Here is a 22,765-nt window from a genome sequence, read left to right on the forward strand (position 1 = left end):
TGGCCTATGTTGCCACGGGTTCCACTTACAACAAAATTACATTATTAACATTTAAACATTACAATATAATATTAATAAAACTAGGTAAGAATGCGAGATATTACATTTTTGGGTATAGTAAATAAAATAATATTTAAAACTTTGTTAAATAAAAAAAATATGCGTTTGATAAAAGTGAGAAGGGTTTATATTTTTATCGGATCATTTTACTATGCAATTTCGTTTTTATAAACAAAAAGCGTGTACCGATTAAATTATTCTAGTAAAAATAATATAAATAAAAACTCAGAATAAAACAATAACACTTAAACTACCCGGTATTAAACATTTGTATTTCTATTGAGTATACTTACAAAAATTACCATCATCTTATAATTTGCGTAACTACAGCTTACAATACGTCCATTTAAAAAATATTATTTATTCCATATATTATTATTATTACTATAGAATATTTTTACGGTAAAAACAAGAATTGAATGGTGATGTTACAAAAAATACATTATGTTTCTAATTTTTCGCATGAAAATTTTTTAAGGTTTTAGAGTTTCTAATCTCATTTTATAAATTATTACTCACGTGTTAAAATGTTTTTGTATGCTTCAACACATGCTCCGAGAATACTTCGATATTAAAAATGAAACATTATTATAGGTAGGTACCGTATATAGAATGATCAAACTTTTAGTCATACTTAAAGGAGAAAAACGTTATAAATAAAGTTGTTCTATACAAACATTGATTAATATACGAAAGTTTCACACCCGGCCAATTTGTCTCTTGAGACCCAAAACGTTATTCAGGAACTGACAAACTTATGTGAAACAAAAAAAAAAACAAGGATTAATAAATAAATTTTAAGTTATTTTTTCAAACATTATTGAACAATATTAAAAGAAACATAAAAACAGTTAATCTTATAGGAACAAACGACAATAAGTACGGAAATGGAGGAAGAAACGGTGATGGTGATGAAGAATCGTCTCAGCCAATGCTCCGGTTTATGGATAACGCTCAAATCGATTCGGTAAGTAATAAAATTTAATTAAAATATTACTATACTTACTGCTAACTATTAAATATTTTTAATTGCATCCTTTTTTTTTAATAACAATAATACATAATTATTTTATCTTTTATCGTATCATTATCATTTTTATTGGCCTCGGAGTTAATTATGGCACATAAAACGATTAAACGTTACTTGCTGAAAGATTATTGAATACCAATATTATTTAAATTACAATATTTACGACGCGAACACTTGAAACTCTTCTTTTTAAGGCACCTATACACATTAAATCTATAAACACAAACTATTAATTTGGAATTTATTTACCACAAAGTTTTCAAAATGAAAAACTCGCTTGTAATATTTATTGTGCTACATCGTTTACGAAACGTAACTTATGTAAAACTAATAACATAAAATATATACACTTTATTCAGCTATTTCGATACATTTCGAAAGATTGTGTTCTTTTGTATCGCGTTAAACGTCCGAATATATTATACACAATAAATAACGTACATTTGCAAACGAACAGAGCACGGTGGAAACGATCACGTAACACGATTTTCCGATAACGCACACAATTTTCTGATAATGCTCACAATTTATCAACACCGATGACAATAATAATAATAATAATAATTAATAACGACGCGTCTCGTTTATAAAAATATAATGGAATATCATTTTACGTACGTAGCTATATATTATTATAATATGACATTTAAAAAACGGATCATACGTAAAAAATATATTATGATTTTGCGACTGAATTTCTTTTCTATTTTTTTTTAACCAACTTCGCGATACCATCCAGATGTTTTAGCGACGATGATGACTATACATGAAAAAACATTAATTCCAACATCTGTAGACACAACATAGATATAAGCACTTATAGATGCTGCTGTATTTTGAGTAGAAGATCTAAAAACGTAGTTTTATTACAGAGCATTTATATATTATAATATTACTATATACAGTAGTCGTCACTAGTCAGTCGTTATATATTATTATTATGTAGTATTATCGCATGAACCGCACGTAAATTATGACAAAATTAAACATATTATGATAAATATCGCATAGGTAGGTACTTTTGAAGTATGTAAATACCATATTTTTGATTCAAATACATTTTAAATAGTTACCTATTAATTCATTGTACTTTTAAATTTAAAATATAACATAGATACTAAAAATCAAGTATATACTCTAGCTCCACGGGGATGATGTTAATAATTATTGCCTGTCATGACTCAATTTAAAAAATATATGATCGTCGTAATATTATAAAATTATTAAATATATAAACACTCATCACCTATACAGACAAATTCTAGTACTGAAAAGCTCAATAAACGAACAACTCGTAAGTATTGTAAAATATTTGAAATTTTTTTTTAATGTATATATATTTTTATTTATGGGATTGCCTTCAAGGGGAGATTTCTTCTTAAGTGCATTTTCTCATGTTAATTAAATATACGTAACTAGAAATTCTTACTGTAAATATTGTATGGATTTTAAATTTAAAAAAGGAAAGAGAAATTGATATTTAAATAACTTTTAATTCAAGTATTAGGAATTTTATTATAAAAACCACATAAATAAAATATTATTATATAGGTAGTTCATGACTCTATACTGTCTACACAATAGGTAGGTACTAGTTTTAAAGTCATAAAAACGATTTTCCTACAATAGTGTACAATACTAAAGTAGACCGAAATAATAATTGTGTGTATATGTGTATGTGGGGGCGCGCGCGCGCTTGTGTGTGTGAGAGAGAGAAAATGAGTGACATGACGTGTCGGTGGTAGTTTTGCATTCAATATAATACATTACACAATAATATATATGACGACAGTGACGGTTAGGTTTGATGGGCAGTGACGAATGAATCATACATTTATATTATGTGTATGTGTGTGTTTGGTGTGAGTGTGTATGTGTATGTATGTAATTATTTATGTATTTCCCTGCAACACCCCTCGACCCTTGGGTGTGGGGGTGAAGGAGTGGTGACGGGCGACGCACACTTGACCCGCATAAAAAATTAGGGTTTTTCTTTTTAATTTTTCCCACCGTTGCTCCTTTTCTAGAGCGGGAACCTTCTAAGTCCGGGGTCGACATCCAGCAACGGTGGAATCGTGTCAAGGAGACGGAGCGTCGTAGTGGCTTTCAGCGACGAACTAATTACCAGGAGTGGTCCCGCCACTACCGCCGCCGCCGCCGCTGCCGCTGCCGCCGCTGCTGCCGCTGCAGCTGCATCCGCCGATGCCGATGCTTCGTCCGCTGCGGTAACGACGACGACGTCTACTGCCTCCACTGCCACCTCCATCGCCACCACCACGGCCGCCACAACCACCAAGGCCTCGGCAAACGTCGCACTTTGTTCGACTGAGAAAACGACGCAGACGGTCGAAGGGACAGCGTGGAACACATCTACCTCCGCCAATACCACCATAGTATCACTGGTAAATCACAAAACCGCAAATATAACACACACGTACACTCACACACTGACACCCACACAGCAACACACGTGCACGATTCATCAAAACCCGTATGCTCACGCACGCATGACTGCGACTGCGATTTAAATCGTTATATATTATTTGTGTATCGTTGTGATGGTACTCATGTTGTGTTGAAAACGGCCGTAGACGACGATCGACCGTATATAGAACGAAAAGTGAGAAGCACAAGAAACACGAAGAACTTCAAGAACAGAAGTCGGATTTTCAAAAAACGTTTTTTTTTTTTTTTTTTACCTATTATAATATAATATACGAGTTCTTTTACATAACAATATTGTTCGTGTAAAATTTCTCAGTTGAATATCGCGTGCGGTCAGCTACATATCGCCATATCGGAATCATTTGATGTATCATCCGGTTCCCCGCGTATTTAATTTAACCAAAATCTGCACGAACTAAGATATTGCACTATAACTTAGTGTAGGTACTATCTTGTAAAAATATACTTTTCATTTGTATTCAAATATAAATTCAAATGCATCAACTTAAAAAGTTTAAATAGTTTTTCAAGTAGTTTTGTCAATAAGTACCTACCTATTCATTAACAAACTAAACAATTAAAATTCATTTGTCTCATTTAAGTATATTACATAATATATATATATATATATTACAAAATAATTAATATTTTTTTATAACGCCTCTACTGTACGACAACAGTGTTAGCAATATCGAACGAATTGTTTTAATGTTCGGAAAACTAACGTGAACTATACTTACCTACTTGTATAAATTCGTGGAATGCCGTCTGCCGCTGTGCCGTTGAATTATATTATTTTAATTAATTGAACTCTAAATTTCTTCCTTAGAGCACCTAATATTTATATATAATAAATGCACACATGTAACTAACACAAAACCTGTAACCCGTAACTTGTAGTTTTCAATTCACTTCACAACTCATAATATGGCTTCAACGAAAATAATCAACCGTAGTGTTTCCCTTTCACGTTTATTTTAGAAAGCTATGCAAAATATTGAACTAGAGAATTTCAACGAATTTACTTCTCAATAGAAAAAAATGCAAATTATATTGAAATAAAGACGACAAAATATTTAAACAAAAGTATTTGATTTTAAAATACCTACTTTTCAAATACTTAATTTAAAATGTATGTAAATACACTTACTCAAAATACTTTACAAGACTGTAAGTATTCTTTATCAAATATATTAATACAACAGCGGTACATTATACCCCTTAACATTTCGTGTTATACTATTACTGTCCACAATTATAATACTTCTGACATACTGTTAACAAGGCACGCGAAAACAACTTAAATCTATAAAACACCTTATGTAAACGTTTGTATAGGCTATACTAAGCGCACTAAGGCGCAACTAAGGTAAAAATGCTGGGGGGGGGGCTATAGTCCCAAAAAAATGTATTTACTTCATTTCAAATGTAATGTTATATTACAATCTTAGTATTTATAAATTAAAGACACTTGATAGAAAAACTGGATGGCTATTTGTCAAATTTGAGGAGACTTAGCCCCCATAGCCCCCTTACCCCCTTAGTTGCACCTATAGTACAATATAACATAGTATTATAATATTAACAGTACTTTTTAATCGAATTTAGCGTACTGTTCGTACCGAACGTCGATGAAACAGCTTTCACGTTTTCGTCGCACGAACAAAGCTACGCTATTATATTAATATGTTATTATAGCACACTAGGTACGTCGTATATTTTGTTGTAACCGTCCAATGTTTTTTTTACTCTTTTCTTCAGAAATAAGCGCGAGTTTTCGAAGGAATTATTAATATATTGCCCAATGAAAGCCGGTTAAATATTAAACGTATTATATTTCTGTACTCTAGGGAAATTTATTTTGTTGGTCGATAATGTATAATATACGTTTAACATTGTTCAACTGTGAAATAATATTATGGCATATTATGATAATTTTCTATTTAAGAAGTGAAATATCATTTTCAATCTTGAAGAAACAATATACTCCCTATGTAATTTTTTTTCTATTGATAGGTACCTACTTACTTTATGGCATCAAGAGAATATATGAAACACTTTTCACGGAATTTTAATACAATATTATAATCAGTATTAAGTTAAAAACCACTAACACTGCGTTTAAACAAACGGTACTACCCCCTCTTTTAATCGCATATTGTACAGAGCGATTCAAAGCATGTCAATCCCCATTTTTTTTCTTTTTATGATACATTTATTCAAATTCTGACTTTTTTAAGTACACTTAAGGAACATAATATTTTCATTTATAGAGATTTTTAAAGCCATTTAAGGAGTGTAGTTTTATGTCAATACAAATACATTTTAATTCAAATTATAACCAACCTTCTTTACAGTAAATTGTTAAGCGGCTTATGTTTTTGAAAATTATTTTACATAATATGTTTAATTCAAAATTCGATCTAGTAACTTCTTATATATTAATAAACGAAAACACTAGGAATAATATTCCATATAAATATAAAATATAAATTGTAATATCTAATAAGCTCAGTGTTTATATTATAATACTTGATTTTTAACGAAATTTATATATATATAAATATTAATTAAGTGCTAATATTATCAAATCATTAAAGCTTTCATATATTTAAAACCCATTATTGTGAACCTATTATCCTTGGTAAATAAAATTTAATAGCTCAAAAACTATTCGTTCAAATGTTTATGTAGAGATATGACAATTTTCATCAAAGTGAAAAAAATATTAACAATTTGCATTAAAAAATTGGTTCTCGTTTGAAAAAAAAAAATAATTAGTTTCACCACAACACATTCCTTAAAAGGTATAAGAAGTATCAATATTTCAAAATATAGTTTAGTGTAAGTAATTCAAAAGCATAATATTATTAGGAGTTCCACGGAATCGGAATATGAGTTGATTTTTTTTTTAAAGGAAAAATAATATGTTTGGTAAATCACACTGTACAATATGGTCAGCAAATTTGTGTATTTATGTAATAATATTTATAATTTAATATATTATACTTAATACTTATGTATATAAACATTGGCGTCTCAGATGTTGACGAGTGGCGTTTATGGAGGCGGAGACGAGTTACGCTTGCACAGGTCGTTTAACATTGTTGACTATACGTGCCAAGACCCCGTAAACGCCAACGACTTTGTAACTATACCTATTTGTAACTGGCGTAATTGGATAAACTTGGTTTTGACCACCGCTATTCTCGAGTCACATCGATATCGTTCGATGTGCCATAGAAGTAAACATAAAACACTATAAAATAATATTATAGATCAATAGATCATAGTTATTGTGGGTATTGAAAGTCAACATAATTATTATAATATGCATGCAAGGTACAAAAAAAAAAAAAAAAAAAAAAAAACGAAAAACGAAAATGCACGACGTAATAAATAATTGTAACCATTTGAAAACAGCAATAACACAAATAATTTTGTCATAAAAATATAGTGTTATTTACATGCTTGTCATGATTTTAATAAGACATTGTATATGTACCTACCTACCTACATATATAGGTATCAATTACAAAATGTATTACCGAATCATTTAGCATGTGTGTATTATGTAGCAATGTAGCATGATTGTAGAAGTCGTATTCTCCTAGCATTAATTATATAATATAAATACTTTATAGTATTATGACGTTTTCATATTAATCTCATAGTGTTAGTGTTTTCATCAGACCACTGACTACATTTTATACTGAACTATATATGCACCTTTAAAAGTTTAAACAAGATTTCGAATAATTTTTAAAACTGTTTGAAATCTTTAACATGTACTTAGTGTCATATTGAAAATACTAGTCATTTCAACTTTTAAAATATTTGCATAAATTAGCTCCATAAATAGCCTATGGTAGATTTTGACTTTTTTTGTTACTCTGTTTTTAGTATAGTATGTAAGCCATAAAACACTATAAATTACAATAACTTCAAAAGTTTTCTAATACAATAACATACAATAATAAAATACTAAAATCAGAATTTAACTTTTAATTAGAAAAAATAATTTTTACCAGGACACACTTGGTAGACGAGTAGGCACCCAGTATTTATGCAAATATTTATGCATAATATTACAATTTGAAAATAAAGATAATGACTGTAATAACGTGCTCGTAAAATAATAAAAATAATATTTTTAATAATCTGATGTTATAGAACAACGCAGCGACTGACCCAGACGACCAGGACATGACGTGCCAAGAACTTTTGGCGATCAGTGGAGCCCTGTCAGCAGCTTTGCCCACCGGACAATCAGCCCTTACGTCGCTGCTGAAGGCGCTTGGCAAGACAGGGGGAGCCAGCGTGGCGACAATCGTGCAAAATGTGAATCGCACCGCCAACAACGCGAGTAACATCCACAACAACAACAACAACAACCACAGGAACAACAATAGGACGAAACGTCACGCACTCGTGAGTTAATAAAATAATATTACCAAAACCGATACAAAACGTTCCAAAACGGTTTTAGGCCGTGAATGGAAACGACATATTATCATAGTAATAATCATAATAATAATAATATCATCATGTTATATTTTTTTCGAATGTGTACTTATCATAATTATCTCCCCCTTCCCCCCTTACAATCATCATCGCCCTACATACAGATGGACAGACAATCGGACGGTGAACTGATGATGGACAATGACAATTTGGAGAGTAAAAACAAAGCATGCCTAACCGACGCGGTGGGTTGCCTGCAGATTTATTGTCTGGTGGGTTGTTCCCTGTTGAGAGAGTGTATAAAGCTCCTTGTCAACCACAGACGATTCCAGCAGTGCATTTTGCTAGCAATACTTATCAACACGCTCAGCATGGGCATAGAGTACCACAATCAGGTAAACGAGGAACAAAACGATTTACCTTGCCGTTATTATTTATTTCTTTTATTATTTTTATTTTTATATTTTTTTTATCTTCATCATTATACGTCATTACACCACACACATGTCGAAATACGAAATTAGTATAATTATCAATAATGATTATGGATAAATAAAAAAAAAAAAACGTAAACAATCGTGATACCCTAATTTTGACGTATAATGTTTAAGTAGTATTATTGATTAATTACTATATTTTTATTTATTTAATACGTACTTTTTTAATTTTTTAATTACCCGTATGTAATTACTAACAAAAAATTACATCATTCGATATTTTATTGTATAGAATATTATGCTCAATTAAAACAATTGTATTTTTTTTTTGTATATTTTATGCTTGATTATTTTTTGTTTTTATTTTACTTCAAAAGTAAATTCTTTTCAGACTATAATAATAGCAAGTTTAATTTTTTTCTGTTGTAATATCTTTTTTAATTAATTTCTTTGTTCTGTACTTATTATTTTAATAATTTAATTTAATATTAACAACTAAAAGTAGATGCATGAATGAAAAGTTGAAATCTAAATAAAAAAAAAGTAAAAAGAACGTTTAAAAATAAGTTTTAATAAATTATTCATTATTTATTTCCAGTGACATGATTAAGCATGTGAGATACTTATCATATTTAATGATATAAATCGCTAACTATAAAAACTTAAATGGTTTAATAATTGTTACTATTATAATAAGTGCATAGTGTAATGCTTAATAATTGTTAAAATCAGTAAAAACAACGTTTTTATGTATGCAAACTTCTTTCTAAATTTTTAGTGATATCTGAGCTTGACTGTAAATAATACTAGATATTAGATAATATTATTTACCATCTTTCTTGATTCTGATTTACTATATGAATAGCGTGTGTGTGTGAATATATATAATAATTATAATATTATATGCATAAAAAACGTATCATTGTATATATATATTGTCCATCATACCTTACCAAACGATCCAATAATATTTCATAAAAACTAATCTGAATTCGTTATAATGTCTACTTGAGGTGGGCCAGTCTACATAATAAGGTTTTTTATTTTTATTTTTTTATTTTTAGAAGAAAATATACAATCTATATCTTAGACATAATAAGACAAAGTATATGTGCGATAAGGGAAACAAACAATAGGGTGATTTACATAAATTTGAGGAAAGAAGCCACCCACTGATGACACTTTCGTCTTGGTTTATCATATTAGTGATTTAGTTATATGTTAGTATTTAAATTATGTTTATATTATATATATATATATATATATATATATATTAAATATTTAGTTATATCTTATATGTTATTATTCAAAGTAATAAATCTCTGCACCATTTACGTTTAAGTCGCCTTGGAGGGCTATCTGGGATTGTGAAGGATGATAAGTTTTTAATGAGTGGATTTGAATGAGAAGATAGACAGTTATGAAATTTTTTATAAAAATGTTTAGCTTCGTCATAAATAGTATTTAAGTTACAATCTAAATGTAGGGTATGGTTTGATATGTATGGAGGGGCGTTAAATAATTTCCTTAAGGTCATATTTTGGAAAGCTTGAATCTTATTCGGGTTTGACTCTTTAGCATTTCCCCATAGCTGAAATCCGTATTTCTAAATGGGTTTTAATAAGGTTTTATACAAGAGAAATCTTATATTAATAGGGGTGGCTTTGTTACCGATTATTCTTAAGCATACGTAGCCGATTGTTTAGGGATAGTCTTTTTTCACGTATGTGTTGAGCCCAGGTTAAGCGTTGATCGAGTGTTAGACCAGGGTATTTTACTGAAGGTTATGAGGGAATAGGGATGCCATAAAGTAGTATCCTTGGGCAAGGTGCTTGTCTTAGTGTACTGATTTATTTTGATTTACCTACTTTAAATTTCTATTTGATATGCCATATTTCCATCATGCCTAGATGGGTTTGCGAATATGCGGAGGCCAAAGATGGGTCATCGTTAATCGAGATATCACTTTATCATCCGCGTAGTCCGCGACTGAAGTGTTTGGAGAAGTGGGTTGATCAGAGACAAAGATATTGTAGAGTAATGGAGATAAAATGCCACCTTGAGGAACTCCAGCATTTATACTTGCTATTTCAGACGTGGCAGTTCCATAGAGGTTTATGAGAGCCGCAGTGCTCGAATCGGGAAATTGAAAGAAGGGGAACTCAAGTAGAAATTCAAAAAACAGCGTTCTAACTAAACATTTATTGAGTACTAACCCGTGGGGGGCTTTTCCTCCCACACCCCAATAATTACTACCACAATATCACTATATTTTTATTAGTTTATACATTTTATTTCTCTAAATGTTAATATTTAAAAATAATAATAATGTATTGAATGAAATAAAATTCCCCAACACTTACGAGTTTATTTTATTTTTTGCAGTACCTATTTAATATATTTTATAAGATTGAATAAATACAAAATAAATATATTATTTAAAATTAAATTAATTAATTGGCATTTAATACCGCGTACGGCATACCGGCGTACCAATGGTTTCTTTTAGGAAAATGTAGTATGGGAACGCTATTTAAAATCAAAAGGTAGGTTAAGAGCTGAGTTCCCATGCGTCCCCCCTCAATTCAAGCACTCTCATTGAGAGGGTAAGCGAGTACGTTGGTAAAGAGCTCGTGCTCTGCGTTTTTCAACTACGATGACTCTTAGCTGTTCTGGGATAGGATTGTATTTAGGTGGTGGTAAGTTTGTGTTTGTAGCAGACCAGGCAGCAGTTTGTATAATTTTCGTTAAATTATTCACTGCGGAATCAATATCATCAGGCGTTTTAAGTTTGATATTAAGTTTAATATTTTCATCAATAGATTCTTGGAATTTGTCAATATCAGTGAAACGGTTGAAGAGATAAAGAGGAGCTTGGTGCAACGTAGAAGAAGCATTAAGAGTAAATAGAACTGCTGAGTGATCAGAATTTAAGTCAAGAAGATTTGAAGCATGGCAGAGTATATGATTTGGTATTCTTGTTACAAAGATGCCCAGTATGTCTGGCTTTTTTTTTTGGGGGGGGGGGGGGAAGAGGGCCAGTATGTTGGCCCAGGAGGGCCAAATATTTTCAGTTTTTTGTATTTATAAAATTGTGCAGAGTGATACCACGGGGGTTATTTGTACGACAACCCCATGCTTGGTGCTTGGCGTTATAATCGCCGCTGATAATGAAATTGTTTTTGATTTTAATAAAGTACTCTGAGAACTTAGAAAATGTTATATTATGTTTTGAAGGAGCTTTTAGAGCAACTATGGTAAAATGGTTACTATTTAATTTTATGTTAATTGCACAAGACTGTATGAAGTCATGAGAAAAACTAGGAAAGAGTTGGAAATAAATGATTGACTTAATATAAATAGCTACATCTCCGTGCGCCGTGTTGTCAGGATGGTTAGTATGGACTAATTTATAACCAGAAATGAAGATTTTAGTATATTTGGTGAAGTGGGTCTCAGTGATAAGTGCGATATCAATACGTTTATTATTTAAAAGTAATTCTAGTTCGTGAGCATAATTTTTTTACCGATTTGCATTAAATTGCAAAATTAAGAGAGAGCTGTTGGCGACAGAGTTGGAATTTTTATTATGAGAGTTAATCATTTTTTTTTGTCTAGAATATTGGAAATTACTTTAGTAAGTAATGATAAGAGCGGGCTTATGAGAGATTCCAATTTTTCTAAGAAGCTTGACAAGATTTTATTTACATCGGCTTCAGGAGATAGAGGAGTTGAGGGTTGTGGATGGGTATTGGATTGGTTTGATGTAGCATGAGCATAGGTTTTTGGTTGGTCAGAGTATATGTGTATGTTGGAAAAAGCGTAATTTTGTGGGTGGCTACATTGTACATTTGAAGACATATCTAGTATTATTAGCTACAATATTACTTTTTGAAGTTGGCTTTCTTTGACGTTGTAGATCTCTGTAGATTGAACAGCCTTTGTAATTTGCAAGATAGTTTTCAGAACAGAGTGCACATTTTGGTGGGGAGTTTCGTGGATTGGGACAGTCCGACGCCTGATGTTCAGCTCCGCAGCGTACGCAGCGAGGAAATAGCCACAATAAGCCCTTGTATGACCGTATTCTTGGCAATTTAAGCATTGACTGATTACTTTGGATTTGTAAGGTTCTTCAATTCTTATTTTTGTGTGGAGGAGAGATGATAAGTCAAAGATTTCTTTAGATTTGGGTGTAGGTTCTAAATCAACAAAGAAAAGCGGAAGAGGCTTTTTGGTTACTTTGTGAAGTACATTTGTTACTTGTCTAACTTCAAAGAGTCTGACTTCCAATTCTTCTTTGATAATTTTAATTGGCGTGGTAAAGTGTAAGTTACGTATAACTATTCTTAAATGTTTATCCTCTCTGAGTTGATAAGTGTGATATTCCGTTTCTTCCTCTTTAAGAAAATGAATTAGAGCTCTGTATGATTCCGGGTTTGAAGTTTGTATTTTTATTTTGTTAGTAGACGATTTACAAAAAAAAGTAGTCAACACCAATTAATTCGATTAAACTAGCGCACATCTCAGGGAAATCCTCAACATATTTTACGAAAATTGGAGGAGGTGGTTTGTTTTGGACATTAGCAATTAGTATCGATGTCAATTTGCTCTGCAAGGAGAGTGGAGGCGAGAACGAGAACAGACGATAGCATGCGCAAATATTTAGGCTTACCTTGACGAGCCGCGGCCGCGGCGGCCAAGATAGAAGCAACGTAGATTAAGCCAGACGTTTTTGGTGTGTAATAACAATAATTAATGAAAATAGTTTAATTATTAAGCCAAAGAGTAAATTATTCTTACGAATTATTCACTATACTAAAAAGCGTAATGTAAAACTGATTTTGAAACAGTTAACAAACAAATAAAGAATTGAATATTGATTGTAAACGTACATATCACATAGCTAATGGTGTTAGAGATAAAACAGTTAATTAGTGAGTTAATTAATTAGGAGCGCAAAACGCGTGCGTATCGAACGACTGCTATCACGAGACTGGTTTTTTATTTAAATTCCAAATAACCAACGTTTGAAAATTCCGAAATTTAAAAATATTCAAACCAAATTTATAGCTATAAGTACGGGTTAAATTGTTAAAATTGGACTGACCGACCTCAAGTAGATAACTATTATAATAATAAATTCAAAACAGTTTTAAAAATTATTATAGCATCCATAGACCGTTCAGTATAATGGGAAGAAGATTGGTATGTTTTGGTTAAGATAACTGTCCACCAACGATCCCTTTGATAATAGTAGTAATACAATATAAGATACTATTCTAGTTAGCAATCAAGTGGAATACGCTTAAAGTAACCATATTGAGTAAAATAAAATTATTTTTCACTTTTGGTTGGTATCGTCGAGAATTCTCTTGTCGTGAACATAAGAGACTGAACATTATTTCATTACAAATTTTCAGCGTGTTACTCCACGTAAAGAAATTTTGCTTCAAAAAATATTATGTGATTAAAATAATGTTATATTACTTGCGAGTTAGAAAATAAGTTAGTAATAATACAAGCAATGATGATGATAGGCAGAATAATGTCCTGTAATGTATCATAACATAATATGTCTACTAACAAAACGCCGTCATACAAATATTATGATAACTTATAATATCTGGACTACAATAACTGTTGGCAAAAGTAATTTCACCACTAATAGGTATATTATGTTTTATTAAAATGTGTTTTTAGCCTATGGAGCTCACTGTAATTGTGGAATATAGCAATATTGTTTTTTCTGCGATATTTGCCGCTGAGATGTTTTTGAAGGTAATCGCCGAGGGGCCATGCGGCTACGTCAGTAATGGATTCAACGTATTTGATGGAATCATTGTCATATTAAGGTATATTTACAATTCATTAATTCTTTTCAAAAACAATAATAATAGTAATAAATAACAATGTTCATAAATACATCGAAACGTTATAAGATTAATAGAACTCAATGTCGATTAGTTGTACAGTGTTCATATTCTTAAAAAAATAACAATGAACAAACCGAACTCGTTGTCGCGGAAGAAATATTATGAAGATAATAATTCCAATAATGCCCCACATAGGTTTCATTATAATCCTTATCTTTCGATGAAAATAATGACTTTTATTCACGTGTCAAAAATCAAAGTTGTCGAGATACACCTTACAGATTGTAATTATTATTTTCGTTGTTCATAATTTTCATCCGATTATCTTTTTTTCTATATCACTGCATTCAATATTTCTCTTTCATTTATATCATACACATTTCACATAAATTTCGAATAAATTTCGAATAATTCAATTGATGTATGGTAAAATTTGTTAGATCTAGTAGAAAAATAGCTGACACTCGACTTGGTATTGTTTTATCAGAAAAAAATCAGTTTTATAATTCCATCTGTCTATTTAAAAATTACCTGTTTTATTTACTACTGTCATTGCATATTTCTTTCTTTTTTTTTTAGTTAGCTTTATTTAAAAAATAAGTTTAGGGTTAAGACTTTAAGACTTTTAGAATAAATAACTCCAAATACTTTTTTTTTTTTTTTTAACAAAGCACGAGAAAATTATCCAGTTTAAAAATAAACTCAAAATATAAACCCATATTAAAATGATCGTTGTTTATTTAACAGTATTAATATAAATATATTTTTTTTCTGCAGTTAATACTATTCGACACCAAACCGATATAAAGGAAAATGCTAAATATTTAGTTTAAACCGTTTTGTTTTTAGTATAGTGGAATTGACGCAGTCGTTTGAGAACACTAGTGGACAACGAGAAGGAAATTCAGGACTAAGTGTGCTGAGAACATTTAGGCTATTAAGAATATTGAAACTCGTTCGATTTATGCCAAACCTACGTCGTCAATTGTTCGTCATGCTCCGTACCATGGATAATGTTGCAGTGTTTTTTTCACTTCTAATTTTGTTTATCTTCATATTCAGGTAAAACAATTAATCAATTGACAACATTTTTTATTTGCTACTTATCAAGTTTGTTGATTTAATAATACGTAATATGTCATGCATATTGATTGGTTTCGTTTATTAACTACACATTTTTCATTTTAAAATTAAAAATATTACAAACACAAAATAAACCGTACCTTTAATTGCTGAATATTATGGGATTAACTCCAAAAAATTGATGGGGTCATTAAAATTATATATTCATATATTATACCAGTTTCGTTGAATTGAGAAGGCGCCGCTGACGATGACGATTAAGTCTAAACAGCGAAATAAACACAAGCAATATTTTGTTTACGGTGCATTAGCTACTTTCTTGCTGAAACATGTTTATCGGTCCACCAAAGACTTAACACAATTTGATTATAAAAGTCCGAAAATTAACTGTGGGTCGGATTTCCGCAGTGACAGAGGTCGAAACAAAACATCACTATACTACTACTACTACTACTACAGGGCAGTTTGTTATTTTTGTCTCGACAAAATCCCTCGTCAAATTCAATTTGTCAGTAGCACATTGTTATCTCACTACGCTCGCTATACTCTCTACACAATCATGGCAGTGTCTAGTGGAAGGGTGGAGGTGACCATTTCATATATATTTATTTATCACGCACAGTCTCTTACCCGTGGGACAATTTTCACAGCGAGACACTGAGACAGAGATAGAAGCAAAAGGAAAAGAGTGAAACTGAAAGAGAGAGAGAGAACGATGGGGACGGGTAAAGCGAACCATCTTGTTGTCCTATAAGCAGTTGCAGACGGTGTGCGGCCAAGTTTTTTCCCCCGTTATTTCTCAACATTGTTTTTTGACATGATATTGTGAGACACGCGACGGCTGTGGCGATTTTTGTTTGTGCCATTCGAGCAAGATACGTTCACAGATAGTAAGTTTTATGTATTTTATAACACTATACATATATACATATTATAATATTATGAGCGCATCGTATTTCAAAAGCGAAACTTTCAAGAGAATACCGCCACCGGCGTGCGTTCCATCGAGCTTTCACAATGCCTATTTAATGATGCTGCTGCCATTTTGTTATTGCGGTTTATCATTACCGCGAAACAATAAACTGAGACACACTCAAATATGTCATATGCCTAATCCAATTTTCGCAAAGCGCTTTTCGTCGTGTCATTGTACACACTCACGCCCACACACAACAGATACAATTCATATTACGATACCACTATACGGGCTTCTAAAGATATGTGCGAAGACACGTCAAAACAAGTTACTACCGTTTTGACAGTGGCATATAAGATATCTAAACGAAATTATATTATACATAATGATTCGCCAAGAATATGCTCACCTGCATTTTATCCTTTAATTTTTTCAATTTTAGTTTATGAAGTTTTTAAACAAACTTAAGACCATAATACAATATTCTAAAATTATAAGATTTTTTTATTCCAATTAATGAGTGTTATATAAAACGGTATACGCTTCTTTTTTCAAACGAGATTCAAATTTTTTACAGTAAATTTATATGCAAGTACAAGTACATACGTTTTTTAAATCAAGATTTACGCATTTTATAAGTGTATCAACATCAGGCCATAATATTATTTTAAAATTATAAGATTTTCGTACGCCATTTAATCAGTGTTTTAAAGTGATAGATACTTATTTTTTTCAATCGAGAACTTAATAATATTTTACTGTAAATAGGTTATACGGGTGAATTCTTCATTTTTTAAAAACCACAACGTTTCTAAATCTGAATTTGATCCAGGACTTGAATAAATATAATAAATAAAAATTAATATGGTAGTGTGAGCATGCTATTGTCGAATCATTTATATTTATATAACACAATCATGAATGACACCGTGAATTGTGATGCGTATGCATAGAAAACTTATTTGTTTTTTATTGCTCGTGTAAGGTTTTTAAAAACAATAATAGAAAAACCAATCAATAAGTGATGACAAAGTCACTGTTAGGCGTTATTCACTTATGTTTTACATAAAGTTTTATGTTAACGATCTATGCATTTGTATTTTCGCTCTTATTTTTAATTTCATTGAAAAAAAGAATCGCGTGCGTGAAATAATACACAACAACTAAATCAAACGAAAAACAAGATTCATTTATTGTTTCATGTTTATAATGTACTTTCATTTATAAATCAATGAGGTAAAAAATATGTCGATACTATTTTAAATATTGAATTGATGCCCGACGAGTCTATAAATATCGAAACATTTCTAATTGATTAAATTTTTTTCACAATGTTTATTTAATTGTTAATATTTCATTTGATCATGAGTTTTTTTTTCAACATTTGAATAAATAATAAAAAATCGCTATATTTTTCGTGCAAATCGATAAACATGACCATCATTAAAAAATGTTAACAAAATTTGTTTTGATCAATACATTCAAACTTGGGAAAATGAAATACAATGACACATATATGAATTTACTGTAAATAACAGAATTTATAGGGATAAAACTATCATTTAACTTCAGTTATTCAGTTTCTGTAAATTTAGTATATTATTTAGGATGTGAAGCACAAAAATAAATAAATTGATTGATATCGAATATGCGTATGATTAAAAGCAATAAGATACGACAAGATTAATACATTTTACAGCTACATTGAATTAATGCTCATACTACAAAACATACAAAACTTACAAAATTGTATTTATTGACTTCCTTCTGTTAATTATTTTTTTGAAACATAATAACCTATGTTGAATTACACTTTTTGCGTAGAATCAATTCGCAATTTATTTTTTATTTTATTATATTTTTTTTGCATAAAAAACAAATGATAATTTTCTATATTTTAATTATTCATCACTAGTTTAAGAACATTTTTTTTCATAATTATCATTCTTATTCATAATTTAATAATTAAAATAAAATAAGACAAGTCCATTATTTGTGATATGAATTTTAATAAGTACCTAATATAAAATATTTATACATACTCGTACATACAAATCAATTTGTAAATTACTTAATATTAATGTAATTATTAACATAGAATATAATTACCACAAATATAATATTTATGTAAGTAAACATATTTAATTATCGACTATGTATTATGTACATATTCTATATACATACTTTTTTTTTTATTTAAAATTAAAAATGTGTAGCCTTCCTCACCAATAATATAACTAAATCATCAGATAAAATATACTTTTAATTATTTACAAAGTAAATTAGGCACCTAATAAAAAAATAAATAATCTATTTTCGATGAATTAATTTATTATTTAATATCATATTCACGTATTACCAATAACTCTACTCTTGTTATAGATAGGTACATAAATATACTTCTGCTAATGTTTTGCGATATATAAATTTAAGATTTCTGTTTTCTAATCATAAATATTGTTGTCTAATCATTAAAAAATATCCTTTTAAACCCTTATTGTGGTAAGAAATACCTTAGGAAATCACCTAAAATAACTATCAGAAATTTAAATTAAGAACTCTAATTAAATGCTAAGATTTGAGTTGTCCTTTTTAGCTTTTCTCATTTCATTCAGTAGAACTGAATTCAATTACATTTCAATGGAGAATTCAACAACTTCGAAATCACAATAAACTCAATAGTCAACTAAAATGTAAATTGATTAATGTTTGTTCAATCAGAAATCAATGCTGTAGTACTTGTTGAAGGTTAGTAGGTTTAGTCCCGTTGGTATTGGGATTAATCTCAACTTGTAAACCGCCTTTGTACTCATTTCCTTTAATTCAGACTTCTTCTCTTCAAAAAAAAAAAAAAAAAAATTAAATCGATATAAACTTTTTCAGTTATAATATATAATTATATCTTGTTAAAGAAAAATAGTAAAGGTTTTTCATGATTATTATAATATGCTTGTTTACAATATATTATTATGTGTAATATACTTATCAAATAAGTTTAATACGTATAGCTACAAACACTATACATTTTTAAGCTCAAAAATCATTCGTTTTTAACATTTATTTATTTAAATTACTTAAAACAATTATTGTTTTATTAGATGCACTTTTATAGGTAACTGAAGTTTTTTCTAAGATAGGTATCAACAATCAATTTTTGAAGGAACAGTAAGCAAAATAAATATGTTAAATACGTTTTTTTTAGTATACAAAAAAATAAAATTATGCCATATGAGTAGAGAAACAAGACTATCCAAAAATAGAAACCGATATGTTTTCTCTCTTGTTGATTCAAGCGCACCCACTATTGTACAGGTTTTATGACGACGCGCTTTTTTATATAGCTAAAAAAAATGTATCGATCTTGAACTTTGAGTGTTATTTATATAGTAAAATTTGATTTAATTGGTACCTATAAAGAGGGGGGGGGGGTAATATGATCTAACTACAAATAAGAATTTCAACAAAAGTCGTTAATAATCGCAGAAGTTTAATAATTATTTTGTACTTAAGCTTCATTATTTTTAATAATTGCTGTTAGTAAATTAATTGTTTATAATTCAAATGTAGATGACCTTTAATACTTAAAGGAACACTGAACGCCTACTATACTACAGCAGAGAGATTTCTCTGAGTTTTTTTAATTTATCAGTAGACTTCCGGCACCGACTTTTCATTATTTTCATAATGATTTCTATTTTTTATTAAACTTAAAACAAAAAAAGTAAAATAAAAATGTTGATTATATCTTTATAGGTATAATATAGAATTTAAGTTGTTGGCATAATTTTACACGAAATAACACTACCTACGCAGTTCCATACATTTAATATCCTAACGTTTTCATGATAAATATTATCATCTAGATTAGATACAATGAGCGAAAATCAATATAATATTTTTAAATGTTAAACTGTTGTCTTTCAAGTGGTATTAGAATTATTTTGCATTAAACTTAACCAAACAAAGAGATAAAATCTGTTTTGTCTCATGTCTGCGTGAACACAATAAAGTTTAGTGTATACAGCATACAGTTGAAATTGCATACTAAGCTTCCATAGTATTGCAGTAATGTCCTATCATGGAAACAACTGAATACATATTGTATACATATTTAATTAACCGTTATGAATTCAGATTAGAATTAACAATTAATATTTTTGTAGTATACTGGGCATGAACTTATTCGGATGTAAATTCTGTAGCCGAAAGAATGATGGAACAGGGGATGATGTAGCGTGCGACCGAAAGAATTTTGACTCATTGTTGTGGGCGTTAGTCACTGTGTTTCAGGTATCTGAAAAGATTTCCGGTTATATAAATTGTATGAAATCTTTCTCTCAAGTTTTCTTGTTTTCCTGGTAAAATCGCAGCACGCGACATAGAAACATTTTTACAGTAACCCCGTTTGTGCAAATAAAATTTAAAGGGGAAATATTATTAATTTCCCGTGTAAATGAAACACGAATGTTTTATTTCGGTGATTGAATATTCTGAATTTAAATGGTGAAATACAAATAATGAAACGTGGTTACCGAATATCCAAAATACAACATTTCAAAAATAAACATCGCACAAAAAATTATTATTTTATTATTATTATTATTAATATATTTGTGCCTTGTCCGTTTTTAATTTATACTGAAAGAGTAAATACGTAAGATAAAATAAAATTTCTAATTATTTTCAACGACAAGCATATAAAAAACATTAGGTATTAAAAAAAAATCCATTATCAGATGGCAGTGTCAAGCATGGCATTAAGAATTCATTCAATTACAGTATAACATTCTGTTAATATTATTATAAAATGCTCTGCAAAACATTAAACAAATATAATATACAGGGTGTCCCAAAGAGATCTGACATTCTGACAAATGAAATAACTTTTTTTCTAATCAATATTTTTTAAAAATTTCTTTTAAATATAATCCATAGACACTTACGCTACATTTTTTATTTTTTATTGCTGAAAATAAAAACTTAAAAATTGATAAATTTTTTTTTCGAAATATTCAATATAGCAAATTTGTAAATTTGATTTTCAGAAAAATTTATATAGTAAAAACTAAAAATACTTATTTAAGTCAAAAGAATGATTTTTTTTAATTTTTTTAAATATCAATATTTTTGTTAAGTAAATTACGATCTAGTATATGTTAGAAACCTTGTAATTTCAAATAATAATAAAGTTTTTTAAAAATATTTTATAAGAACATTTTTAAACAAGTGCATGTTAAAATCTAATAATATGTGATGTATAAACTATAAATTACTATAATTTACCTAACGAAAATATTGATATTTAAAAAAATTGTACAAAATCAGCCTTTTGAAATAAGTGTTTTTACCATAAAAATTTTTCTAAAAATCAGATTTACAAATTGGCTATATTGAATATTTCAAAAAAAAATTTATCAATTTTTAAGTTTTTTATTTTCAGTATTAAAAATTAAAAAAATTAAAAATGTAGCGCAAGTGTCTATGAATTATATTAAAAAAAATTTTTTTTTAATATTGATTAGAACAAAAGTTATTTCATTTGTCAGAAGGTCAGATCTCTGTGGGACACTCTGTATAGCTGTCTTTAATATGATATTTTAAAACTTTAGCTCAAATGTTTATATATGGAGTTTAATGTTTGAAAACCTTTTCCAAACGTGTATTTTATTGTTTTTAATTAATATGTTGAATTAATTAATGCAAGTAATTAATGCATCAGACGTTTTCAAAAAATAATGTTTTATATCCTAATCTAGTAAGCTAACAACCATTAGAAGAAATTGAAAACTCCGTCATAAAGTACATAAATATTGATTTAATGCTCATGGGAATTCCGGAAACCATTCCGATATGCTTTTAGTTTTAGTATAAGTCTCTATCTTTAAAATCCCGATGGACAATACTCAATCAATTACATCGTATTATTAATATAATACTGTGGACAAAACAGCATAAAATTTAAAATATTTCATAAAATATGTAGGTAGGTAATTGTTATAAGAGCAATATTATTATAATGCAGTAATTATATTAGTTTTTATTTAATGTTGCACAAACGAGGTTCTTATGTAAAGTGTTGATAATGTAAATTTTAGCTGCATTGTGCATTTACAGCCATTAACTAATAATATTATTTAAAACTTATCTACAAATATAATATTATATACCTACAACATATAATTAAAATATGTGGGTCAAATTAAAATTAACTCTTTCTTTTTAATTTTTATATACTTTTTTCTATCTAACGCTTTGGCTTTGCACATTTAAATAATATTTTGAGATTCTTAATCCTAGCAGCTAATATTATATAGTAATTAACATAATAATAATTATCTTCTCTGTCGCTGTACCTATTTCATTGTAATAATAAATAAGGACACGTGGATGAAAAAAAAAAATACTATAACCATAATTTTTAATGTGCATCGAAAACCGTTAAACCAGCATTCTATCA

The 22,765-nt window shown here is 29.3% G+C and overlaps 1 protein-coding gene across 5 annotated transcripts in view; it reads left to right on the top strand.

The window, feature by feature from the left end:
- The window catches only part of Ca-alpha1T (Ca[2+]-channel protein alpha[[1]] subunit T), a 303,939-nt gene that overhangs the window by 235,733 nt on the left and 45,441 nt on the right, over positions 1 to 22,765 (top strand). Inside the window, exons 11-17 of one of the 5 annotated variants that reach the window (XM_089228015.1) lie at positions 912 to 1,027; positions 3,118 to 3,492; positions 7,709 to 7,966; positions 8,164 to 8,394; positions 14,137 to 14,288; positions 15,159 to 15,371; positions 20,472 to 20,598. In XM_089228015.1, the coding sequence (XP_089084141.1) occupies positions 912 to 1,027; positions 3,118 to 3,492; positions 7,709 to 7,966; positions 8,164 to 8,394; positions 14,137 to 14,288; positions 15,159 to 15,371; positions 20,472 to 20,598 (1,472 nt within the window). The remainder of the gene's footprint in view (positions 1 to 911; positions 1,028 to 3,117; positions 3,493 to 7,708; positions 7,967 to 8,163; positions 8,395 to 14,136; positions 14,289 to 15,158; positions 15,372 to 20,471; positions 20,599 to 22,765) is intronic. The other 4 variants (XM_089228013.1, XM_089228014.1, XM_089228016.1 and 1 more) reach the window with 4 other exon arrangements.

This window comes from Diuraphis noxia, unplaced genomic scaffold (genome assembly GCF_037042655.1).
Source record: "Diuraphis noxia isolate RWA-SAM2 unplaced genomic scaffold, SU_Dnox_SAM2 contig0004, whole genome shotgun sequence".
Taxonomy (NCBI): domain Eukaryota; kingdom Metazoa; phylum Arthropoda; class Insecta; order Hemiptera; family Aphididae; genus Diuraphis; species Diuraphis noxia.